The following is a 27957-nucleotide window of genomic DNA, read 5'->3' as shown; positions in this document are numbered from 1 at the left end:
GGGGCGAGTTTTGAAATGTTTTAACGACCTGCTCCCGGAGATCAACGCATTTATGCATCCAAAATCAAAACTCAAGCACATTGTTTAATTTTTATGCTTCTCTTTCCATTGCTCCCCGATCTCAATAAAACATGCACTCAAAGTAACTACTGTTTTCGGGAGCATCTACTTCTGTGTGCAAACTTTTTCGAAGTTGAAACACCTTAAATCTCCAACCAGATCCAGACTCACTGATCAACATTTATTAGCTATTATGACTGGCAGCAGGGCCGGCGCTAGGGGGGGGCTGAGGGGGGCATTTCCCCCCCCAAATTGTGTCTTTGCCCCCCCAAGCACAATGCAAGCAACGGCTATTTTTAAAATTATCTCTGAACCAATCACAAAAATGCATTTTGTTTTACAGTGTGAAGATATTTCCTTGCTTATTCCTGATTGGCTCTTTGAGTCATATAAAAATCGGCAGACTGCCCCAAACAGTTCAGTTCGGCAGTATATGTTCTGTTAGTGTGAGCGAGAGGCAGGTATACTGGTAAACACTTTTTTTTTACAGAATTAGTATTCTTTTGTTTTCTTTATATTTTAATTTCCCAATAATATAAATATTCTCACTCATTCCTATTTCCACGTTTGAATATTCTCAGTCTGTGTGTAGGTACATTTGTCAGCTTTGACTTAAATTTGTATTAAAGCCTTTCAAGAAATAGAGTTGTTCTATTAGTAATGGCAATTTAATTAAGGGGGCGTATAAAAATGAAATACAATTAGATAATCTTTTTTCTCCATTTACATAATCAACATGTATTTTTTAATCATTGGGTTTTAAGTTTAAGTTCGAAAACATGCATTTTTATTTCTTTACCTCATACATCACTTTAAGCCAGTATCAATAGCTTGGCTGTCATCATTCATGCACAAATCAAGCCTTGAATATATTTCTGGCTTCAAAAACATGACTATCAACATGCCCCCTCATTAGGTTTTACTGCCCCCCCAAGCAAAGCAGTCCAGAACCGGGGCTGACTGGCAGTAACAAATATGGAACCTGACGCTTACTGTCGTCAGGCAAAAGCAGGCTCACAGTTCACACTGATTTTTTAAGGAAACACTGTATGAGGTAGGATAATGGAAATTATTAAAATAAATAAAATTTCTGCATTATCATTATGAACTACAATCATACAAAGCCCAGACAATACATCCAGTATACATAGTAAATAGCTTTTTTGGGTGTGTTTACTATTTCACCTGCGGTCCGGCCCCCCGAAACACTGAAGAACAGTAATCTGGCCCTTCGGTTAAAAAGTTTGAGGACCCCTGGTCTAGAAGATGACCAACTCAAACAGCAGCAATAGATGAGCGATCGTCTCTGACTTTACATCTACAAGGTGGACCAACTAGGTAGGAGTGTCTAATAGAGTGGACAGTGAGTGGACACGGTATTTAAAAACTCCAGCAGCGCTGCCGTGTCTGATACACTCATATCAGCACAACACACACTAACACACCACCAAAGTACGTAGAGAAACAGATGGACTACAGTAATTGTAGAACTACAAAGTGCTTCTATATGGTAAGTGGAGCTGATAAAATGGACAACAAGGAGGTTTTAATGTTATGGCTGATCATTGTATATGCTATAGATTTTTCAAAGAGGAAGCAAGTGCAAAACTGCTCCACATCAAGGCTTTGCCATCTAAAGAAATCAGCTCTGATTAACAATTATAACAGTTTAAAACATTAAATCTAAGCAATAGCCATAAACATTGGTAACCTTTTCAAGTTGTTCCTGACAATGTAAATGAGCACCGAAACTTTTCTTGCTGTGTTGATTGAAAATCTACATAAGAAACTATGATGGCGATCTAAAGCCACTGTTAATATGATAGTTCACTTTGAAAAGAAAGTTTTAACATTTTGAAAATTAAATCATAATAATAAGAGAATAAAGTCGTAATGTTACAAGTATAAAGTTGTAACATTTTGAGGATAACATAGGCTAACTGTATTGCGCTGCCAGTGTAGAGAAGCCATGAGGAAATCTGATTCTGATGTGCCAGACTCACTGTGCCTCATTTTAACCTGAGTAGGTTGCTATCTTGCTTTTATACAACCTGTTCACTGTTCCCTCTCACCAAAGTCTACCAATCCATCCATCCAATCCATCCTTTCTGCTGCATCATTGCAATGTGAGACTACACCCCTTCAGCACTGGGGTCAGTGTTACAAAGCAATTTTTAGCGTCAAAGTTCACTGGCATAGAGCCATGAGTTAAGTGGACTTGGTTACAAAGAACTATACATTTTACATTAGACGTGAATTATGAAACTGAAATAAAAATGTTACCTTGAATTGTTTGCTGAGCCCGAGTTGTCTGCAGCTGATCTGGTAGAAGTCCACCACACCCTCCTCAGTCCAGAGTAAAGTGACAGCAGAGTGTGTGGCATTAACTGCGTACAGGGATCTGGGAGGTGCAGGATCTGTTACAATGAAAATGCAATTTATGCCATTAATTGCATTTTGCGTAGAACTTTGATGGCTCCTGCTTATATGCAAGTTTAAAATTAAAATCATAATGTTAAAGTTCCTGCTTTGAAAAAAATAATGTAATTACAGGAAAGTGCACTGATTGATTTTTTTAAGTAATAGTGCAACTGTGATTTGAGCTGCTGTTATTTTTCCTGATTTAGGCAACATGACTGCATTGATTGTTTACAGTGTCCTGACCAATAACAGAACGGTGTAATAGGTCCAGCTGGGTCTGGTTGCAGAATCTTGCTTCACCTGCCATGCCAGTTATGGCCAGCAGAGGAGGCAAGTAAGCACAGATGATTAATCTGTTGGTTTCTCTAAAACTATGAATGTAAATGTAAACTGAGGATACTCTGCATCAAATTAAGTAATAATCGCTCCAGGTGGGAGGTTTCTTTTTCAGTCATGGTTTTCTACAAAGTACAAGAAGTTGGAAAACCTGCTTTTCTCTAAAACCACCCAGCCCTGCTTCAGTCTAATTTTCTGCAAGCTATAAATGCTGCACTCTTTGTCCAAAGTTGCAGTGCTTTGAGGCCTCACAATGGAAGCCTAGGAGGGTGAATTCCCCCAGGGGCAGCACGGTGGCACAGTGGGTGGCACTGTCGCCTCACAGCAATTGCGTTCAATTGCATGTTCTCCCCGTGTCTGTGTTGGTTTCCTCCCACAGTCCAAAGACATGCAAGTAAGATGAATTGGAGATATAAAATTGTCTGACATTAAAACTTGAACTGATGAATCTTGTGTAACCTGTCCTGTCATGAATGTAACCAAAGTGTGTAAAACATGATGTTAAAATCACAATAAATAAATGTCTTTTTTCTGGAGCAGATCCCACGTGTGGAAGCAAGCTGTACCTGTTAATAGAATGGGGTTCCAACTCAGTTATTGACGCCATCAGCTGGCGGTTTTCCCTTTTCCCTCTACACCGATCAGCCATAACTTTAAAACCACCTCCTTGTTTCTACACTCACTGTTTTATCAGCTCCACTTACCATATAGAAGCACTTTGTAGTTCTACAATTACTGACTGTAGTCCATCTGTTTCTCTGCATGCTTTGTTAGCCCCCTTTCATGCTGTTCTTCAATAGTCAGGACCCCCACAGGACCACTACAGAGCAGGTATTATTTAGGTGGTGGATCATTCTCAGCACTGCAGTGACACTGACATGGTGGTGGTGTGTTAGTGTGTGTTGTGCTGGTATGAGTGGATTAGACACAGCAATGCTGATGGAGTTTTTAAACACCTCACTGTCACTGCTGGACTGAGAATAGTCCACCAACCAAAAATATCCAGCCAACAGGGCCCCATGGGCAGCGTCCTGTGACCACTGATGAAGGTCTAGAAAATGACCAACTCAAACAGCAGCAATAGATGAGCGATCGTCTCTGACTTTACATCTACAAAGTGGAACAACTAGGTAAGAGTGTCTAATAGAGTGGACATTGAGTGGACACAGTATTTACACTCACTGAGTCTGATCCACTCATACCAGAGTCTGATCCACTCATACCAGCACAACACACACTAACACACCACAACCATGTCATTGTCACTGCAGTGCTGAGAATGATCCACCGCCTAAATAATACCTGCTCTGTAGTGGTCCTGTGATAAAATGGACAGTGAGTGTAGAAACAAGGAGCTGGTTTATATGTTATGGCTGATCAGTGTATTTTATGAACTTGATTGTTGCAGGTAGCCAGAGCAGGTTTTCATATTTTGACTAACGGTTTTCATTTCTTATTCTATTTGTCTATTCAATTTCTCCATTGCAGGCTGCAGAAGTGTTTACACAGCTAATAGTCAACCAAAGCAGGTTAGATGTGGTTTGGCAAAAACAATTGACACTGCTGAACTCAAGCACATTATGTAAAGAATGACTGTGAAATGGTGATCAAATGTAGATTCAACAAAAAGCTAAAAACTTTCAAAATCATGTCAGCTGACAGGTTGGACTTTAACTACAGACCCAGTTTCAGGATATGGGGCGTGGAGGTGTTGCGACTGCGTTCTGTGCAAGCTGTCACCGTCAGATTGTAGATGTCACCGGGAGGGAGAGCCAGAGATGCCTTCATTATGTTACGTGTCACCTTAGGAAAAGACATAAAGGTCACTAAACAGAAGTGATAGTCCTCAAAAGCAAAAGCCTGGTGCACTCTGCACAACACAAGTACTTACAATAAGGTCACACATGATGTATTATTAGAGCTCCTAATTACAAAATGAGTCTTAAAAATACACAAAACAGTATATGGAACAACTAACATAGTACAGAGAAATATTAATTTATTTATTCAAATAATGCATATTCTTATTTAAGTTTGTTTCTGGTCCTTAAGAAAAATGCAGAAAGCACAACCCAAAATCAGAAAAAGCTGGGACAGTATGGAAAATGTAAAAAGCCCCTCCGTGTTTCTTACATTTACTTTAACTTTTATTTTATTGTGGTCAGTATGCACCCAAAACTATAGCAAAGTTTTAATAACCATCCACACACACACATACACACACAGCAATGACCCAAAGCATAGCCAAAACAATAGTGGAGTGGCTTCTACGCGAGTCTCTGAATGTCTTTGTGCGGCTCAGCAAAAGCTTAAACATAAACCCAATCAAACACCTGTGGAGAGCAGTTTACAGAGACTTGCCACTTCGTACAAAGCCTGAGAGGATCTGCCAGAAAGAATGAGATAAACTGCCCAAATCCAGGTGTGTAAAGCTTGTGGTGATGTATCCAAGAAGATCTGCAGCTGTCATTGCTGCCAATACAGATTCTACAAAGTATAAAATAAAAGGACTACATATTTTAGTAGATACCAATACTTTATCCAGGTTTTTACCAACTCTTTATCCAGATCAGGGTTGCAATGGGTTGGGCTTACCCAGAATTACTGGGTGTAATGCAGTAACACACCCTGTGACACACACACCCCAGAAATAGCAAATTATATCTGTATTTAAAACCTGACTGAACAATAGCACCACTGGGGATTCAAACCTTGGATCGCAGTAGTAGTGGGCTAGTAATGTATCGCTGTGGCACCCACAATGCCTAAATAATATATTAATTATATTAATTCAAAATTACTTCCACAACACAATGAAGTGTGGGAAAAAGGTGAGGGAATCTGAATACGTATTGAATCCACTGTATATTTTTATTTATCCACTGTATATTTATTTGTTGCACACAATCTAGCTCATGACCTGGCATGTGGAAGCATGTTGCCATTAATAACACTGCAGTAAAATAAAAAGGGAAACGACTTCAGAGGAGGGCATAAACTAAAGTACACAGGCTTTAGCAACAGTCTCTGAGCTGGGTTGGTGGGCGGAGATTCTTTGTCTCTGGCTTGATACATTTAGCAGTATCTAATTAATCCTTTAGCTATGTGTTAGATAAATATGTGTGGTGGGTAATTTGATTCATTACAGGCCAATGCCAATGAGCAGAGAGAGCAGAAAGAGGCTTCAGAGACGCCCTGCGTCTTTTTAATTAGGCCTCAAAAGAACACTGAGAAAGCAATCAATAGCTCATCTCGTCACTAGCAAACAAGCATAAAGATGCTCTCTGCCAGATTGCACAGTTTAACTTTCTGTTCAAAGACCACTGGTCTTTTAATGGTCCAGCAGCACCACAGGACAGTTACGGTAAATAGCTAGTAACTGAAGATAATGATGACACTAAATCAAAGCTTGGCGCAAGCAGCAGAGTTCCAGCATATCTAAGTTCAAACCATTAGAATCAGAAATTTGCATTAAGTATGTGATCATTGTATTTCAATTATGGTAATTCTATTCATTATTTATTTTCAGTAATCTTCATCGATGTCACAAGGGTACAAAGCCTACTCAATCAAACTTGCAAAACTGCAACAATTAGTATCCTCAGTTCCCAAAACAATTAAATAGTAGTGTAAATAATAAGAAAGGTGATGTAACACAGTAGTAAACACACACACACACACACACACACACACATATATACAGTGTATCACAAAAGTGAGTACACCCCTCACATTTCTGCAGATATTTAAGTATATCTTTTCATGGGACAACACTGACAAAATGACACTTTGACACAATGAAAAGTAGTCTGTGTGCAGCTTATATAACAGTGTAAATTTATTCTTCCCTCAAAATAACTCAATATACAGCCATTAATGTCTAAACCACCGGCAACAAAAGTGAGTACACCCCTAAGAGACTACACCCCTAAATGTCCAAATTGAGCATTGCTTGTCATTTTCCCTCCAAAATGTCATGTGACTCGCTAGTGTTACTAGGTCTCGGGTGTGCATAGGGAGCAGGTGTGTTCAATTTAGTAGTACAGCTCTCACACTCTCTCATACTGGTCACTGAAAGTTCCAACATGGCACCTCATGGCAAAGAACTCTCTGAGGATCTTAAAAGACGAATTGTTGCGCTACATGAAGATGGCCAAGGCTACAAGAAGATTGCCAACACCCTGAAACTGAGCTGCAGCACAGTGGCCAAGATCATCCAGCGTTTTAAAAGAGCAGGGTCCACTCAGAACAGACCTTGCGTTGGTCGTCCAAAGAAGCTGAGTGCACGTGCTCAGCGTCACATCCAACTGCTGTCTTTGAAAGATAGGTGCAGGAGTGCTGTCAGCATTGCTGCAGAGATTGAAAAGGTGGGGGGTCAGCCTGTCAGTGCTCAGACCATACGCCGCACACTACATCAAATTGGTCTGCATGGCTGTCACCCCAGAAGGAAGCCTCTTCTGAAGTCTCTACACAAGAAAGCCCGCAAACAGTTTGCTGAAGACATGTCAACAAAGGACATGGATTACTGGAACCATGTCCTATGGTCTGATGAGACCAAGATTAATTTGTTTGGTTCAGACGGTCTCAAGCATGTGTGGCGGCAATCAGGTGAGGAGTACAAAGATAAGTGTGTCATGCCTACAGTCAAGCATGGTGGTGGGAATGCCATGGTCTGGGGCTGCATGAGTGCAGCAGGTGTTGGGGAGTTAAATTTCATTGAGGGACACATGAACTCCAATATGTACTGTGAAATACTGAAGCAGAGCATGATCCCCTCCCTCCGGAAACTGGGTCGCAGGGCAGTGTTCCAGCATGATAATGACCCCAAACACACCTCTAAGACGACCACTGCTTTATTGAAGAGGCTGAGGGTAAAGGTGATGGACTGGCCAAGCATGTCTCCAGACCTAAACCCAATAGAACATCTTTGGGGCATCCTCAAGCGGAAGGTGGAGGAGCGCAAAGTCTCGAATATCCGCCAGCTCCGTGATGTCGTCATGGAGGAGTGGAAAAGCATTCCAGTGGCAACCTGTGAAGCTCTGGTAAACTCCATGCCCAGGAGAGTTAAGGCAGTTCTGGGAAATAATGGTGGCCACACAAAATATTGACACTTCAGGAACTTTCACTATGGGGTGTACTCACTTTTGTTGCCGGTGGTTTAGACATTAATGGCTGTATATTGAGTTATTTTGAGGGAAGAATAAATTTACACTGTTATATAAGCTGCACACAGACTACTTTTCATTGTGTCAAAGTGTCATTTTGTCAGTGTTGTCCCATGAAAAGATATACTTAAATATCTGCAGAAATGTGAGGGGTGTACTCACTTTTGTGATACACTGTATATATATACTGTATATACAGTATATACAGTATATATACAGTGTATCACAAAAGTGAGTACACCCCTCACATTTCTGCAAATATTTCATTATATCTTTTCATGGGACAACACTATAGACATGAAACTTGGATATAACTTAGAGTAGTCAGTGTACAACTTGTATAGCAGTGTAGATTTACTGTCTTCTGAAAATAACTCAACACACAGCCATTAATGTCTAAATAGCTGGCAACATAAGTGAGTACACCCCACAGTGAACATGTCCAAATTGTGCCCAAAGTGTCAATATTTTGTGTGACCACCATTATTATCCAGCACTGCCTTAACCCTCCTGGGCATGGAATTCACCAGAGCTGCACAGGTTGCTACTGGAATCCTCTTCCACTCCTCCATGATGACATCACGGAGCTGGTGGATGTTAGACACCTTGAACTCCTCCACCTTCCACTTGAGGATGCGCCACAGGTGCTCAATTGGGTTTAGTCCATCACCTTTACCTTTAGCTTCCTCAGCAAGGCAGTTGTCATCTTGGAGGCTGTGTTTGGGGTCGTTATCCTGTTGGAAAACTGCCATGAGGCCCAGTTTTCGAAGGGAGGGGATCATGCTCTGTTTCAGAATGTCACAGTACATGTTGGAATTCATGTTTTCCTCAATGAACTGCAGCTCCCCAGTGCCAGCAACACTCATGCAGCCCAAGACCATGATGCTACCACCACCATGCTTGACTGTAGGCAAGATACAGTTGTCTTGGTCAGTTGTCATCTGAGCCAAAACAAGTTTATCTTGGTCTCGTCAGACCACAGGGCATTCCAGTAATCCATGTTCTTGGACTGCTTGTCTTCAGCAAACTGTTTGCGGGCTTTCTTGTGCGTCAGCTTCCTTCTGGGATGACGACCATGCAGACCGAGTTGATGCAGTGTGCGGCGTATGGTCTGAGCACTGACAGGCTGACCTCCCACGTCTTCAACCTCTGCAGCAATGCTGGCAGCACTCATGTGTCTATTTTTTAAAGCCAACCTCTGGATATGACGCCGAACTCGTGGACTCAACTTCTTTGGTCGACCCTGGCGAAGACTGTTCCGAGTGGAACCTGTCCTGGAAAACCGCTGTATGACCTTGGCCACCATGCTGTAGCTCAGTTTCAGGGTGTTAGCAATCTTCTTATAGCCCAGGCCATCTTTGTGGAGAGCAACAATTCTATTTCTCACATCCTCAGAGAGTTCTTGCCATGAGGTGCCATGTTGAATATCCAGTGGCCAGTATGAGAGAATTGTACCCAAAACACCAAATTTAACAGCCCTACTCCCCATTTACACTTGGGACCTTGACACATGACACCAGGGAGGGACAACGACACATTTGGGCACAATTTGGACATGTTCACTGTGGGGTGTACTCACTTATGTTGCCAGCTATTTAGACATTAATGGCTGTGTGTTGAGTTATTTTCAGAAGACAGTAAATCTACACTGCTATACAAGCTGTACACTGACTACTCTAAGTTATATCCAAGTTTCATGTCTATAGTGTTGTCCCATGAAAAGATATAATGAAATATTTGCAGAAATGTGAGGGGTGTACTCACTTTTGTGATACACTGTATATACACACCGATCAGCCATAACATTAAAACCACCTCCTTGTTTCTACACTCACTGACCATTTTATCAGCTCCACTTACCATATAGAAGCACTTTGTAGTTCTACAATTACTGACTGTAGTCCATCTGTTTCTCTGCATGCTTTGTTAGCCCCCTTTCATGCTGTTCTTCAACGGTCAGGACCCCCACAGAGCAGGTATTATTTGGGTGGTGGATCATTCTCAGCACTGCAGTGACACTGACATGGTGGTGGTGTGTTAGTGTTTGTCGTGCTGGTATGAGTGGATCAGACACAGCAGTACTGATGGAGTTTTTAAACACCTCACTGTCCCTGCTGGACTAATAGAGTGGACAGTGAGTGGACACAGTATTTAAAAACTCCAGCAGCACTGCTGTGTCTGATCCACTAATACCAGCACAACACACACTAACACACCACCACCATGTCAGTGTCACTGCAGTGTTGAGAATGATCCACCACCTAAATAATACCTACTCTGTGGTGGTCCTGACCACTGAAGAACAGGGTGAAAGCAGGCTAAAAAAAGTATGTAGAGAAACAGATGGACTACAGTCAGTAATTGTAGAACTACAAAGTGCTTCTATATGGTAAGTGGAGCTGGTAAAATGGACAGTGGATGTTGAAACAAGGAGGTGGTTTTAATGTTATGGCTGATCAGTGTATATTTTAATGGAGGGTCAAGACATGCCTTCTTGATGCAACCCTCCTAATTTTATTTTTATCACATCCAGATTTAAGATATTAATATTAAAATCAGTTTAATGAGTACCTATTGGCTTTCTGGATATTAGGTATATAGCAGATATAAATGTAAGGTTTGGACATCTCTAAAGACTTACATCTGTAGAAAAACGTCTCCTGGAGCCTTTCTTCCCCTCTGCAAGCACCTGCCAGTGCAACATTCTTGAATGGGAAAGGTCAGTAAAGAGATCCCCATATGTCCAGCGCACATACAACATGCCGTGAGCATACTCCACTGAGGAAATGTGGGGCGCCTCAGGAGCTGAGAAAACAAGTCCACAGGTTGAATGACAATTGTTTTAATATAAATTAGCAGTTAATCATTTTTGTTTTGGTCTTGTTTTTTGTTCAGTACTGCAAAATTACTACAATCTAATTTTCTCTAATAGACAAGGAAATGGGCGCCCAGGTGGCACAGCAGGATATTCCACTAGCACTCCAGCACCAAGGTTCTGAACTAATTGGTTCGAAACTCGGTGTTGCCACCGGTAGGCTGGGCGCCATCTGGCGGGCATAATTGGCAGGGCCTGCAGCAGATGCTAATTGGCCACCGTATCTGTAAGGTGGGGGCGGACAATGTGTGTGTGGGTGGGTGGGTGGGTCTTCATACGCTGTGTAAGGACCCTGATTGGCGGAAGACACGCCTGTGCAGAATGCAGGGGCGAGAAGAGGAGGGCTGTACACGTGTCGGAAGAGGCGTGTACAGACGTGCTCTCCTTGGATGCGATCTGGTATCTCTCAGCAGCGGAAGTCAAAAATTGAGTGTGCTAAATCGGAAGGAAAATAGGGAGAAAATGCATTAAAAGAAAGGCAAGAAAATGTCTTTTTGTTAATATGGACCACAGTTAAAATGGTCTGGTGAATATATCATGTAATATATTTTATCCATGTAAGGCAATAATATTGAACAAGAAGGCTAGGTCTGCAACTGACATTCCAGTTAATCTCCAAGGTGTTTAATGGGACTGAGGTCTGGGCTCGGTGCGAGCCATCAAATCATGTCTTTATGGACCAAAGTGAATAGGGGCAGGTCATGCCAGAACAGGAAGTACAATGCTGGAAGTATACAATTAATTAACAAGCAATAGGTTTTCATTTCAAAACATGTGAAAAGGTTAATGCCCCCCAACCTAATAACTGGTTGTATTACCCTTGGCCACCTCCTGCACAACCCTCCTGCATAACCCAAACTGAATGGGCAGACATTCTTCTTCAGGATTTGTTGATAGAGGCCAATGTAGCACCAGTCCATCACACTACCACCACCATGTTTGACAGCTGGTGTAGGTGTTATGCCAGCTGTAATAGGATTCATGTCTTTTAAAGTTCTCAAAGTCCTCAACCTGTTATTCAAAAAGGAGGTTTTCTGGCAAATGAGAGATGAGCCTTTGTGTACTTTTTGGTCAGCAGTGGTTTGCACCTTAAAACCCTCCCATAGGTGCCATTTTTACTCAGCATCTTTCTTCGTGTATTTGTGAAATTGTGTACATTGACCTTAATTAAGACAAGTGAAGATTGCAGTTCGTTTAATGTCTATCTGGGTTCTTTGGTAAAACTCCTGTATGAGTAATCAATGCACTGTTGGTAAAATTTTGGTAGGCCGGTCACTTCTGGGAAGATTCTCCACTGTTCCAAGTTTTCTTCATTTGTGGATAATGGGCGTGGCTACTCAGATAAAACCAGTTGTCAACTGAATTCGGTTAAGAAGAAGATTGATTTAGAAGTTAAAGGAACAATGACTTTTTACACAGGGCCAGGTAGGGCTGAACAGCAATTTTCCTTAAATTACTAGACTAATTGAAAATATGTTTACTTGGGCTATCTTGGTCTAATATTAAAAGTTTGATGATTTGAAACATATACATGTGACAAACTATTTTACAAAACTGTACTGTACCAAGGCATGCTGCAAGCACCGTAACTAGCAGATTTAATATGCAGGTGTTGAGTGAAAGGTTCACCTACCGGTAACAAAGCTCACAGTGGAGCCATCACAGCAGCTGAGAGGTGGGTCACCCCAGGTCACCATGGTCACTCTAAAGTTGTAGTACCATGCAGGCAACAGATCCGTCACTCTCTGTGTAAAAAGGACAAGCAGAGCAAAAAAACATACTTGAATTCAGAGATAAACACTCTTCCATTTAGTGTTTACATTTTAACTCCATACCATCTAATCTGGCTGCTTCTACAGTTTGTGAAAATTGTAGGGTATCTGCTGGTGAAAATCCCTATTATTACACCATTACAGCAGTTCTCTGTTTGTCTTTCTGTATCTCCCTGTTAAATCAGTCATTCTGAATCAGAAGCAATAGCTGGCCATTCCAATCATCGATCTGTTTCTGTATCGCATTATGCCATCTGATTTAATTAGCCTGTTGGTTCTGCCCTCTACCCTGACCTTTTTTTTACTGTGCTGCTGTGTTCCTACTTCAGCAGTCTTTAATTCCTATTCGAGGCCAATACATTCCTCCATGCTGTATGAGCACCAAATGTGCTAAAAAGCAGCACAGATTGCACAGCCTGCAATTAAGCATAAGTCTCATAATTAAGGGAAAAGGCTGCACCCTGGGATATTGTTTGCATATTAGCGCCAGGAAGAAAAATTAATTCCCAGCAATGGCCTTGCTTGAATTTTATTTACTACTAATTGCCAACAGCAGAAAAGGATACTTCAGTTGGATTACTTGGCAAGTTTGTACAATTCAAACCAATGATGTTGCATATTATTTTTACATAAATTCTGTTATCTTTAAATTGCACAACAAACAAAACAAACTTTTATTTAGGCAGTATAAAAAAATACATCAAGTGACCTCAGTGGAAAAGTTGAAAAACACTGGTCAGGGTTGCACCAGGTCCAGCTCTACCAGGAAAGACTGGACAGGGCACCAATCCATCGCAGCTCTTCAGCCCTTTTTAGCCTCTGTATTATTTCTAGTCAGCCATGCTCTGTTGTGTGGCTGACATTATTTTATCTTTGGCTCTGTTTAGCCACTGCACTTGGGTCCAGAATCCCCCCCATTTTTGTAACAAATTTTACCAATATTTTAAACACAAAGGAATGGGCTCACGGTCAGGTATTTACATACTTATGATCATGTAGTGAAATTTAATGGACCAGGACATGCTTAGTTATTACCACAGAGGCGATGGTGGAGGCAGTAGCAGCAATCTCATAGTATGTTGTCCACTGAGAGGTCTGTATGGCTGAGTTGAAGTAGAAGGTCTGAAGCACGTATTTCCGAAAGGCCACATGATATGGTCTCTTCCAGCTTAGAATTACTGCAGTGGGACTAAGAGGGTACACCACCAAGTCTTGCACACCTGTTGGCTCTGAGTATGCACCACAAAACAGAACCATCCATTCTTAATTAATCATATGCTATAAAAACATACACCACTAGAATCCAATGCTATTAAGCTACTTTTTTTCTTTTAACTACTCATGTATAAATATTAGGGTTCACCACAGCAGATCTGGTCGACATACCTGACTCGGCACTGACAGCACAATGACAGGTGCACCTCCTCCACCTGGCTAGGCTGTTTCAGCCACCCCCAACCCACACACAAGACACTAGCCAATAATGTCTGTGCAGATGCCTGATGGGCTGATAGTACCGCTGAGATCCGGGATTCAAAGTGGGCTAGCGTACTTTACTGCTGTGCTACCCGAGCACCCCAATCAAATGCTTTTAAGCTTGCTACTGTTTAAAGGATCCAAAGCCTTTTTACAATGGAAATTATTTTATAGCAGCTTAGTAGAGATCCCAGTTTAAAGCTTCTAATAAACATGAACCCAAAATATTTCATGTTTTGTCTGGTCAGCTTCATTTAATTTGTTAATATACATTCATTCCTGAACTGTAAAGCATTTACCACTTTGTAGTGTTGCCATTCCTTCTCACAACACTTAAAAAACGTTTTGGCAGTGAGGATACCAAGCGATCAAGTGTTTCAGGTACCATGACAGACCCTGGCTTTTGGACTTGTTGCTGATAACAGTCTGGATGGTCCTTTATATCTTTGGTCCATTTCTTCCAAAAAAGAAGATCTGGAAAAGATCTGGAATACTGATTTGTCTGACCACAACACACATTTCCACTACGTGACGGTTTATCCCAGATGCCCAGGTGACTTGACGTCACTTCTGGACATGGTTAACATAATGGTTCTTCAAAGTGGTATTTGTAATTGTATCTCCATACTGTAGTGCTCGACAAAGGTTTGCCAAATCCCTTGCCCATGTGGTTATATCAGCTATTGATGAATGACGATTCTTAATGCAGTGCCGTCTGAGGGATTGGAGATCACAGGTGTTCAGCTTAGACTTGCATTCTTGGCCTTTACGCACTAAAATTTCTCCAAATTCCTATATACAATAAAGAAAGATCTATGCAAATCCCTTTTAATCTTGGAAAAACTAGAGATCCTCTGCCCACCTTTGCTCCTCAAAGACGACTTTAATAGATACTTCGGTACAAAATCATCTGTTGACATCACCTGTTTGAAATCACTATTTTATTTTTTATCCTAATAGCTAAACCTAAATTTCATTTGTCCCAACATTTCTGAAATGTGTTAAAAGCCTGAAATGCAGGAATGGAGGTATATTAACAAATGATATAAAGTTGACCAGACAAAACAAGCAATATCTTGAGTTCATACTGTCTGAAATAAAATAGAAATCAAAGTAGATGTAAGGAACACTTTTTAATTCATTGCATTTCCCATACTGTCCCAACTTTTGTCTGATTTGGGGTTGTATAATAAACAAGTAGGTACCAAGCTAAAACAGACCCAGTAATTTGAAAGATACTTATAATAACTACTATTTTATTCATTATTTATTTAAGAAAGTTTGTAATAAACCCAACCAAAAGATTTACACATGCTTACCTATGTCAATAATGACTGGTTCAGAAGGGGGGCTAATTAGGGGCCCATTGGTATGATACACCACCACTCTGTACTGGGCACCAGGGGTTAAGTTAGTAATTATGTCACTAGTGGTGTTTTCCTGTAATAAGAAACAAAATCATAAGTAAGAATTAAGATTTGATTAGAGACAGCAGATCATCTTAGATACACTAAGCATAATAACTGTGACACCTCAGAGCAGTAGGTGCTCTCCATGCGCTGACTGAGGCTGGGTTTGAGGCAGGTCAGAGACAGTACTGAGATGAGACTGCCGTTGTGGCTCTGTTTGGGTGGAGCCCAGGATACAGAGGCTGTGCTTGATCCCAGCATCTTCACACTTACTGCTTCTGGACGCTCCTTTGGCTGTTCCAGCCACTCACCTGTGGGACCTGGAACAGAAAATAATAACCTTTAAACACACAGATCGACGAGCAGTAGGTTGGCAGCTGACTCTTAATCCTGTAGTTCTTGTTATCACTGTAAACCAAGTGAAATCTCTATTTACTGAAGGATGTAGTAATCATAGCTTTTTAACTATAATTACTCTATATCTATAATAACACTATAATTACCACACAAAGCTAAAATGCTCTGTATAATTATGTATAGATTGGCTTGTACATCATCATTACATATTGAAAACGTATTTCATACATGTTGTATCCAGCAGTGCTGGCTATATCCATGTAGCCTTAGCTGTCAAACTGTGTTGAATTCCTTATTTAGCCAAAAATACATGTTTCCCCATTAACTTATGTTTACAATTACAATGACCAATATACACTGCCTGGCCAAAAAAAAAATCACCACCTGGATTTAACTAAGCAAATAGGTAAGAGCCTCCCATTGGATAATTACTGCATGGGTGATTATGTTTCAGCTGGCAACAAGTTATTTAACCCTAACTGATGCAGTGAGTAGCTTCTCATTTGTTAAACAACCATGTCGAAAGACACATCCTGTGCTCGTGGAAAAGATGTTAATCTGTTTCAGAAGGGTCAAATTATTGGCATGCATCAAGCAGAGAAAACATCTAAGGAGATTGCTGAAACTACTAAAATCAGGTTAAGAACTGTCCAACGCATTATTAAAAAGTGGAAGGACAGTGAGGAAACATCATCTTCGAGGAAGGAATGTGGTCGGAAAAAAATCTTGAATGATCGTGATCGGCGATCACTTAACCGTTTGGTGAAATCAAATGGTAGAAAAACTACAGTAGAACTCAGGGAGATGTTTAATAGTGAAAGTAAGAGCATTTCTACACGCACAATGTGAAGGGAACTCAAGGGATTGGGACTAAACAGCTGTGTAGCCTTAAGAAAACCACTTGTCAGTGAGGCTAACCGGCAAAAAAGCCTTCAATTTGCTAGGGAGCATAAAGATTGTACTCTGGAGCAATGAAAGAAGGTCATGTGGTCTGATGAGTCCAGATTTACCCTGTTCCAGAGTGATGGGCGCATCAGGGTAAGAAGAGAGGCGGCTGAAGTGATGCACCCATCATGCCTTGTGCCTACCGTACAAGCCTGTGGGGGCAGTGCTATGATCTGGTTCAGGGAGCATGAGACATCATTTTCACACATGGTTTGGTCACCAAAGAGTCCAGACCTGAACCCCATTGAGAATCTTTGGGATGTGCTGGAGAAGACTTTGCGCAGTGGTCCGAATCTCCCATCATCAATACAAGATCTTGGGGGAAAATTAATGCAACTCTGGACAGAAATAAATGTTGTGACATTGCAGAAGCTTGTGGAAACGATGCCACAGCGAATGTGTGCCGTAATCAAAGCTAAAGGCGGTCCAACCAAATATTTGAGTGTGTGACCTTTTTTTTGGCCAGGCAGTGTATTAATATAAGGGGTAACAAATCTGGTCCACATATCAGACTTGGCACAGTTTTTACTCTGGATGCCCCTTCTGGCGTAACCCTCCTATTTTTCTCTGGGTTAGGGGGGTGACACATGTAAGCTTATAAACCAACACAAGTTATTCTAGCTGACATAGACCTAATGTGTAACTAAACTAGAAAATACACACTGAGGTAGAAAGTAAATCCTTGGTGTGAAATGCTCTCTCGAGGTTCACAATCTCCTGAAGAGCTGATTGTGGTGACCAGCACACGATATGTTCCAGGCTCAGACAATTTCGTGAAGAACTCATGAGTGTTCTCATCCACTGTGGTTGTCTCAGCTGAGTCACCTGGAAAAGAAATACAAAACAATATTACTGTGTTTTGAGTGAAAATGAAAGTGAAGTATAAAATCTAGAAAATAATAAAACTAATGCTAAACTATAATAATCACAGCAATGCTAAACCTTCAGAAAGAAAAAAATTATAATATTATTTTAATAATATTGCTATAATAATATTATTATGATATTATAATAATAAGTCTATTTGTCTATCTTAGGTGGTAATATTCCACTCTGCAACTGGTTGGCTAGGCGCCCTCTAACAAGCACAATTGGCAGTGCCTGCAGCAGACAAAATTGGCCATCACCCTGCTGGGTGGGAAAGACTGGACTAGTAAGAGGGCGGGGTCTTCAAACGCTGTGCAAAGACCCTGGTTAGCAGCCCGAGGCAGCTGTACAGAAGCGATTGGTGCATGGCTCTCCATGCGAGATATCTGGTCTAATGAGCAAATACACCAAAGTATGGGTGAATAAGAAGAGGTTGAGACACTTTTCACGCATCGGAGGGGGAATGTGGCAGGCAAATATACCGTTTCTGGACAGGATCTGGACACTGTGACCTATTAATTGTTAGTGTTTTGCCATAACCATCCAACTTACCCTTCCCCGGACCTGGCCAGTTGTGCCAGTCTGGCACTACCGATGTTCAAACTCTAAAGTTCAAGCTCTTCGGGGAAGTTAGAGTTAGAGTTACTCTGTTTCCCCTTATTATCAAAAGTAATTAAAAAAATTTATTATAGTGCCCAGGTGGCGCAGCGGGATATTCCGCTAGCACACCAGTGCTGAGATTCTGAACTCCCGAGTTTGAACCTCAACTCTGCTACCGGTCAGCGGGCATAATTGGCAGTGCCTGCAGCAGACAAAATTGGCCATTTAAGTCTGCTGGGAGGGTTAAAGATGGGACTAATGTGGGTGGGGTCTTCAAAGCTGTGTAAGGACCTTGGTTAGTGGCCTGAGGCGCCTGTACAGGAAGTGGAGGAGCACAGAGATCAGTGCGCGAATTCACCTAACGTGTGGGCGAATAATAAGGGGTCGGTGTACTGCGCACGTTTTGGAGGGAGTGTAAGGCAGGCGAATATACCCTCCTCGGACACAACCCGAGTCTCCAGCAGCAGAAGACAAATTGACTACGCTAAATTAGTAATAGCATCAATTTAGGTCTGGTTTAAACCATTATACTTGCTTTCATGATTACATTTTTCCATCTTACTAAATAAACACTAAGAAATCCCAGTAAAGTAGAAAACTACTACTAGAAGAATTCTAAACAAATAAAATAAAATTTTTACTGGAATATGATGAAAAGCTGGCTCACCATCTCTATAGATGTAGATATTAAAGCCATCAACTGTGGTGGGTGGACGTGGAGGCAGCCAGTGAAGCTCCAACAAAACATGCGATAATTTAGTGGACACAACCTTAGGTTCATGGTTTATATCCATGGCTGAACCTTGCTCCTTGGAGTCTTCGTACTCCGTAACCAGTGCATTTACAAACTCCTCCTCTCCTTCAGTGGAGGAAGGACCCACTGTTGGCCAGTAAGAAGCAGTAGAATTCTCACTCTCTAACGTATCGCTGGTGTTACTGTGGACAATTTCAGGAGTAGATGTGTACTCGGGGGCATTTACAAACGGTTCCGAGCTGCTGTTCAGGCTTTTAAAAGGATTGACAGGTTCCTCTGTAGTTGTTTGTCCTGCCTTGTCAGTTTTTGGTGCCTCTGTAGTTTCTTGCTCATTCTTTTTCTCGTTTTCCTCTATTGATGAGACGTCACGTGCTCTGCGTGGTAGACGGGCATCATGAGATGTGCTTGGCAAACCTCTTGTACTTAGTTTCACAATCTTGAGAGACACATTCCGAGGAGGGTTGGGTACTGGAAGGAAAGAAAGAGCAGGTCAGTGAGCACTGCAACTGTGTATCAAATAATTAAGTGACGCTTGTGCTGGAAACGTATCTTTAATAAATAATGACCCCCTCCCTCTGAATAAACCGGTTTTAATTGGACATCATTATGTGAATAATAACACCAACAAAGGTCAGTTCTAATCTTCTCTATTCTAACTTTCAAACTAGCTTAAATAATTTAATTCATGGAAGGTTCTCATCTGTAAAGAACAGTTTTGCCCCCATCTTCATAGCAACTGAAGGTAGCAATTTGTTGAAATGTGCCACTTGTTACTGTTAAGCAATTCAGGCTTCTTACATTATTAATTACTCTTACATTAGTACATTATTACTGGGTATTTCAACATGGCAAATTTATAAACAAACTTCCATCAGTATGACACTGACACTTCTGACTTCAATGCAGAATTTAATTTGATAAATAACTGGCTTGATCAGACATTTCAAGCAATAGTGCATTCACAGGAAACATTTTAGGCTCCAGTTGGTAAAGTTAACCTGTTCTGTGATGACGCAGCTCATGGATCACTTCACTCTTCTGTACTAGGGTGCTTCTGTTGACTGTGGCCTCAGAGATGAGTTGAAAGGTGATGTTACTGTAGCACGTCCCTGGAAGCCAGTGCTTGAACACAGTTTTACCCTTTAGAAAATCTGAGTTAAGAAAAATGACATTTTAAAAAAGCAATAAAAAGTATTAAGTTTATAGTAAAACAATGTAAAAAGCCATGTATATGTGGATGTGTGTATATATATATATATATATTTATGTTCTTCAGCCATAACATTAAAACCACCTCCTTGTTTCTACACACACTGACCATTTTATCAGCTCCAGTTACCATATAGAAGCACTTTGTAGTTCTACACTTACTGACTGTAGTCTATCTATTTCTCTACATACTTGTTTAGTCTGCTTTCACTCTTTTCTTGAATGGTCAGGACCCCCACAGGACCACCACAGAGCAGGTATTATTTAGGTGGTGGATCATTCTCAGCACTGCAGTGACAATGACATGGTGGTGGTGTGTTAGTGTGTGTTGTGCTGGTATGAGTGGATCAGACACAGCAGCGTTGCTGAAGTTTTTAAATACTATGTCCACTCACTGTCCACTCTATTAGACACTCCTACCTAGTCAGAGACGATCGCTCATCTATTGCTGCTGTTTGAGTTGGTCATCTTCTAGACCTTCATCAGCAGTCACAGGACGCTGCCCACAGGGCGCTGTTGGCTGGATATATTTGGTTGGTGGACTATTCTCAGTCCGGCAGTCCACTCATACCAGCACAACACACACTAACACACAACCACCAGTCAGTGTCACTGCAGTGCTGAGAATGACCCACCACCCAAACAATTGTCCTGTGGGGGTCCTGATCATTGAAGAACAGCATGAAAGGCGGCTAACAAAGCATGTAGAGAAACAGATGGACTACAGTCAGTAATTGTAGAACTACAAAGTGCTTCTATATGGTAAGTGGAGCTGATAACATGGTCAGTGTGTGTAGAAACAAGGAGGTGGTTTAATGTCATGGCTGATCGGTATAACGGAAACCAGACTCACTGTGAACCCAACCAAGATAAAGCAGTGCTATATTTTTTTAAACTATGTTGTTGGTCAAGCAGAATTTAGAGACAAACAACTCTGGCTGCTTGTGTATTTAGAGGACGCCACAGGGGGCCCCATTATTCTGGTCCGCATACCTGGTTTGGCTTAGTTTATTACGCCAGATGCCATTCCTGATGCGACCCTCCATATTTTATTTGTGCTTGGGAAATATACAGCCAGAAATGTATCAGTTATAACGAGTCAAGAAATTATCATCATAAGCTACTACAAACATATAGGCTTGTGTTATTTTAGCACAGCTAAATGATTTTAATTGACTAAAATAATCATTCAGTTCTACAATTCCATATTTTCATCCATCAGAAAACCCAGATTTGTGATCAACACATATGTGCTAGTTATAGAACATCTTCATGTTATGTAACATCTTTGTATATCCAAGTAACAGGTCACATACAGTTCAACACCACAAGTAAACACTGGGCTTTCTTTTTCTCCTGGAATTTAATGCAACATTTTTTATTTTAAATCGACATGAGAATCTAATTGAAAAGTTAAATCCTGAAAAAATGGACATACATTTCTTTTACACCAGCCAGCAGTGGATTCTCACAAAGAGATGCAACCTTCCCTCCCACAGACATGGTCAACTACACAGATGTATATATCATCCCTTAAAATGTCATGTTAAGGCAACTTATTATTAAATCAAATAGCATCCCATCCTAATGCATACTTCCATAATGTTAGTTCTCACCTTTATACAGCATGAAGTGCTTTTCTGTGCCCTCAGAGTAGCTGATATTTACTCTGCTGTAAATGTTTCTTTCTGGCGAGTGGAGCTCAAACACCACACCGGTTTCTGGAGCTGGCTGGTAGTCTGAGATCTGTACACTCTCCAGTGGCAGTGGCTCTGAGGAGAAAAGAAAGATTAGGGAAGCAAATAAGTACACAAAATACTTTTATTACTCTTAATATGGCTGTATAGCATTAAATCAAGTGATGTTTTGATCAGCTGTCAGCTTTTCTTACTTGTGAGCAAAGTCACAGTCTTGGCAGGTTTGCTCCACATGGAGCCATTGGCTAGCAGAAGGCTGATGGTATAGAGGAGACCGTGGTAGGAGGCATTATAGAAAAGGGTAGCTGGAGCTTGTTGGCTATCGTTGACACGCTGGAAAGGCAGAACGTGGGTGCGGGGTTCCCCAGATATTCTAGCAGCATAAATACTGATGTTGCCCCTTAGGTCTGAGGGTTCCAGTATCATCATGATACTGTTATCTTCCTGTAACATCACTTCAAAAGGAAGCACACTCTAGGAAACAGACACAGGGAAAAAAAACAATATCGTTAGAATCAGAAGTGAGTTGCTTGTAATTTAAATTTACATTTATTTTAAAAAGGATGTGCAAAAGTGTTTTGTGCAAAAGCCTTGCACCTGCAAGAATAGAAAATAAACCCAATTTGCAGGATGCTAACCAAGATAGAACAATACTGTGCCTAGAAAGCCACGGAAAGAGTAAAGGAAAAATAAAAGCAGTGGCCAAAACAACAAAAACAAAGAAGTAGTGGTAAAATACACTAGCACACCAGAGCTGGGATTTCGAATACATCGTATCAAATCTCAGCTCTGCCATCCAACCACATGAACAACGATTGGCTGTTGTTCAGGGATGGAATGAGCCGGACCAGGGTTCCTCATAACTGGTGCAATTACGACCTCTGCTGGCTGATTGATGGCGCATGTGCAGAGTTGGGGAATAATGCTGATCAGGGTGTGGCTCTCCGTGCACAAGGCTGATCCGCATATGAACTCGCCTCCTGCAGATGAAAAGATGCACACGTGTAGGAGGGGCCGTGTGTTAGTTGCGAAGCTCCTCAGTCAGCAGTGGAGGGTTGTATAAGTAGAGGTGAAGTGTAACACAATTAGGGTAATTGGATACGACTAGATTAAGGGAGAAAATTGGGGGGATCAAACAAATAAATAAAAGAAACATACAAAAACATCTGTAGCCTGAAACAAGACAATGGATTGAAAAGGGATAGAAAAGAAGTGAAAACTTTTTGGCGCAAGTTGCTAAATGTGCCTGCAACAACCAGTTCACAGAAAAAGATTAATAATTGAAACTAGAGGGGAAACAAGCAGGGAGCAACAATAAACAAGGGTCACCCAACCCCACCAACTAGCATAGCCCAGCACCCGTGTGTAGCCTGTTTCTGAAAAGGGCCATCACACCATCTTTTGAGCCTGCAAATCTGTTAGAAAGAAACAAGACACCTTGACACCTTGAGCGAATGAATGCTCGACAAGTCCCAGGTGACAGTCACTTAAGAACAATAAACACATCATCTGCACCTCCATGCCCCCTCTGTGGGCCAAATTTAGCATCTCTAAATGATCTCTGCATCAGGGAGATGGTTACAATATCACCACAGAATGATCCATTTATGAACTGTATTGCAAAGCATTGAACACTACCAAATCTTTGAGCCTTTAGATGGCACTACACGAAAAACCAGCATGCTACTGTAATAAATATAGCGCCAGGATCAGGACAAAACCATCGTCACTTAGCTGATAGCTGATATAACCACATGAGCAAGGGATTACTTTGGCAAACATTTGTCAATCACTACAATACTGAGTTACATGCACAAATGCCACTTAAAACTTTACTGTGCAAAAAAGAAGCCTTATGTTAATCATGTCCAGAAGCGGCAGCGACTTCTCTGGGCTTGGAGGCAACTAGGATGGACCATCACAGAGTGGAAATCCAGGTCTGGATGCCGTGTGCTCTGGACCAAAGACTATCCAGACTGTTATCAGCAACAAGTCCAAAAGCCAGGGTCTGTCATGGTGTGGGGCTGAGTCGGTGCCCTTGGCAAAGGTCATTTACACTTCTGTGATGGCAGCATTAATGCAGAAAAGTACATTGAGATCTTAGAGCAACATATGCTGCCTTCAAGGTGTCATCTTTTCCAGGGACGTTTATGTATTTTTCAACAAGACAATGCAAAACCACATGCTGCACACATTACAAAGGCATGGCTGTGGAAGAAGAGGGTACGAGTACTGGACTGGCCTGCCTGTTTTTGATTGTTTAACAATGCATCTGCTCTGATTGCCAGCAAAGACCAGAATGCAATCACCACCCAGCTTATGACTACAGGATGGCTTGTGGACAAATTCTGGTCTGGTGTGTATAAATTCTGCATGCAGCCCTGACTTAAGTCTTATTAAACACATTTGGGATCATTCAGCATCAAAGATACTGATCAATTTGATTAATGAGTGTGAACCTGACTTGGATGGATCAGCCATGTGAACACAGGAATGCACTAATGCTCACAGCCTCACATCAGGCCACATTTTACATAACCTTTTAGCAGCAGTTTAGCTTCGTTTTTAGAGATTAGTATCAGATTATCTTTAGTAAAAGAAAGCTGCTTAGTTTTAGAATGCACATAAACTCACACACTTTACTCCACCATCACCACACACACCACCAACACTGCCCAGTGAAGCAGCAAATTCAAATAAATGCTGAGACTGTTCTAGCTGTTGTGCACTGGGCTTGTTCACAAGGTAACAATTTAATGCAATCTAGTGAAATGTTCCTTTTTAAAGGGCATCTTTTAAAGGGCATCTCTTTCAAACTTGCCAATTCGAAGCTTGCGGATTTCAAAGATATTTAACAAGATATTTTATCTTGTTAAGTGTTAAGCCAGGTCTGGTTCCACCATGAAACACTGGGCATAACGCATGAATACCCTGAACAGGGTGTAATCCATTGCAGGGCTTCGGCCAATACACCCCTTAAGACGTAGCCATTCATGCCTGTGTAGAAGCCATCCAGCCAACAGCATCGCTGAGATTCAAACCCTGATCTCAGTGGTGGCAGGCTAGCTTAATAGACTGCTGCACCACCTGAGCACTTTGTGATATAAAGTAAAGTTTTTATTTAGGATATCCTTTGATACTATGTCAAAACTTGCCTGCATTATTTCAGTAATTTACTAAGTCCTGTTGAATTATTTATATCACTTTGTGAATATTCACTAATGCTAGCCAAGAAAACTGACATTGTTTTTAAAATGTTCCTTTTAGATATGTTCAAAGAGGTGCAGTCACGTCACCTCTGTAGGCAGCTTGCCTGTCTTGGGGGTTACTCTACAAAGGCCAAAGGGGGTTTACAAAACTGTCTTGAGTTCTTCGGAAAAAGATAAAAAAATGCAGCTGGTGCAAACAAAATATAACAGGCTCACAGAGCGTGCAGGTGCCACTGAGGCATTCTCAGCACTGCAGTGACAATGACATGGTGGTGGTGGTGTGTTAGTGTGTGTTGTGCTGGTATGAGTACATAAGACACAGCAGTGCTGATGGAGTGTTTAAACACCTCACTGTCACTGCTGAACTGAGAATAGTCCACCAACCAAAAACATCCAGCCAGCAGCTCCCTGTGGGCAGCGTCCTGTGACCACTGATGAAGATCTCAAAGATGACCAACTCAAACAGCAGCAATAGATGAGTGATAGTCTCTGACTTTACATCTACAAGGTGAACCAGCTAGGTAGGAGTGTCTAATAGAGTGGACAGTGAGTGGACACAGTGTTCAAAAACTCCAGTAGCACTGCTGTGTCTGATCCACTCATACCAGCACAACACACACTAACACACCACCACCATGTCAGTGTCACTGCAGTGCTGAGAATCATCCACCACCTAAATAATACCTGCTCTGTGGTGGTCCTGGGAGAGTCCTGACCATTAAAGAACAGGGTGAAAGGGGGCTAACAAATCATGCAAAGAAACAGATGGACTACAGTCAGTAATTGTAGAACTACAAAGTGCTTCTATATGATAAGTGGAGCTGATGAAATGGACAGTGAGTGTAGAAACAAGGAGGTGGTTTTAATGTTATGGCTGATTAGAACTGCTTGTATTAGCTGTCAGACCTCTATAACAACAGAAGCAACTAACAAGAGTTCCAAACAGCAAAATAGCAGTGCTTCTTGTGTGAGCTGGACTGCAAGGAAAAAAGGCAAAAAAAAAAAAAAACTGAACATGCAATTAAATGAGATTGAAAACTAAATAAGCACATTACAAAGACTTACAAAATAGAAGCACAAACCTTGGACCAGTAAACAATTAAAAAATATGGTCTGATAAAACCCATTTACCAGATCTGATTTGTTGAATGCCCTGAACCCACAATGCCTGCTGTCAGTCGATCAGATGAAAATAACTAGGCTGATGATTGGGGGAACCAGGTTCAAATCTCAGAGTTGCAATCCGCCAGTCAGGCGTCTACACAGACATAACTGGCAATGTATGAAAGGGAACAGGGATGGTTAAAGCCCTGCGATGGACTGGCACCCTGTCCAGGGTATTTATGCCTTGGGTTCAGTGTTTCCTGGTGGTAAAGGACTCACTGCAGCCCTGACAAATATAAAGTGGTTGATGAAATGAAATTAAAATGAAAGATACAAGCCAACAACTATAAGCTCACCTGTCGCACCCTATGGTGCAAATCATTCTTTTCTGATGATGTACTCATATTGCAGAACATTAAGCCCCCCCACTTCCCCAAGTTCAAGAGAGGCTTTATTGTCATTTCAGCTCTATACAAGTACATAATAAAAACGAAACAACATTCCTCCAGGACCAGGGTGCAACATAGAACACAAGTGCTAGACAATGCAAGCATCTTTATGTCCTCTTTTATTATTCTCCATCATTTGCGTTTAAGTTGGGCTATATAAAATAAATCAATGAGAGGACTGGCTCAGAAGGTGAATCCCTTCTTTATTAGTGTGATTCCCATCATCCACAGTTATATTTACACTAGCTGTCTGCCTCCATTACTGTTACAGTAAGAAAACTGTACCTACAACCCATTTAAGGAGGTGTTACAGGCATCTGCTAATTTCATACTAAGAAATTTTAATTTCCTGTAGTTTCTCAATTTACTCACTCACATCTAGTGTTCATTTAGAGTAGCCTGTCAAACCACAAACAAAAGGTCAATCTCTTGATATTTTTGGTCAACTCTCCACCAAAATATTTGTTATCTGTTTGGTTGTTGCTCAAATATATCTACTTCTTGCTGACTGAAAAAAAAACTGCATACTAACATCAATTTAATGATGATAATGCAAGAAGGTCCTGGGTTCGATCCCCAGGTGGGGGGTCCAGGTCCTTTCTGTGTGGAGTTTGCACGTTCTCCCCGTGTCTGTGTGGGTTTCCTCCAGGTGTTCCGGTTTCCTCCCACAGTCCGAAGACATGCAAGTGAGATGAATTAGAGACACGAAATTGTCCAAGACTGTGTTCGATATAACCTTGTGTGAACCTTGTGTAATGAGTAACTACCGTTCCTGTCATGAATGTAACCAAAAGTGTGTCAAATATGACGTTAAAATCCTAATAAACAAACAAACAGTGCGCACACACACACGGCAAAACTAAGCAGTGGAGGAACAACTCCAAAAACATTTGAAACAACATATTTAATAATGCATTTAAAACAGCATCACCACACTCAATATACAAAAGTTGACAAAGATGTTAAAGCTAAAGCTAGCAAGAGCACAGAGTCAGGGACATATCAGCATTTGCTATGAAAACACAAAAACAATTACAAGGAAAATCATAGCACTAAATAACCAATCATTTTCTGTAGTGGAGGATACAAGCTTTAGAAGTTTGATACATTACCTGAACAGGCGTTAGTTTACGGACGTTACGCTACCAGAATAGTTTAATCTTGTATCATGTCACACACGCAGCCTTCTACAAGCCAATTCCAAACATTTGGACATCTTGATTTTTGTTTGTATTACCTGGTGTATTACCTG

The 27957-nt window shown here is 41.2% G+C and overlaps 1 protein-coding gene across 2 annotated transcripts in view; it reads right to left on the bottom strand.

Annotated features, from left to right (window-relative positions):
- Positions 1-27957, bottom strand: part of ptpro (protein tyrosine phosphatase receptor type O) — a 100200-nt gene that overhangs the window by 30798 nt on the left and 41445 nt on the right. For both annotated transcript variants that reach the window (XM_063004789.1, XM_063004795.1), the window contains exons 2-13: positions 22138-22417; positions 21863-22018; positions 20036-20188; positions 18951-19505; positions 17480-17641; positions 15638-15834; positions 15425-15545; positions 13665-13858; positions 12491-12602; positions 10624-10787; positions 4500-4620; positions 2344-2477 (exon numbers count right to left, since the gene is read on the bottom strand). In XM_063004789.1, the coding sequence (XP_062860859.1) occupies positions 2344-2477; positions 4500-4620; positions 10624-10787; positions 12491-12602; positions 13665-13858; positions 15425-15545; positions 15638-15834; positions 17480-17641; positions 18951-19505; positions 20036-20188; positions 21863-22018; positions 22138-22417 (2349 nt within the window). The remainder of the gene's footprint in view (positions 1-2343; positions 2478-4499; positions 4621-10623; positions 10788-12490; positions 12603-13664; positions 13859-15424; positions 15546-15637; positions 15835-17479; positions 17642-18950; positions 19506-20035; positions 20189-21862; positions 22019-22137; positions 22418-27957) is intronic.

This window comes from Trichomycterus rosablanca, chromosome 1 (assembly GCF_030014385.1).
Source record: "Trichomycterus rosablanca isolate fTriRos1 chromosome 1, fTriRos1.hap1, whole genome shotgun sequence".
NCBI lineage: Eukaryota > Metazoa > Chordata > Actinopteri > Siluriformes > Trichomycteridae > Trichomycterus > Trichomycterus rosablanca.
The sequence above is the reverse complement of the archived record's forward strand: the minus strand, read 5'-3'. Positions and strand labels throughout refer to the sequence as shown.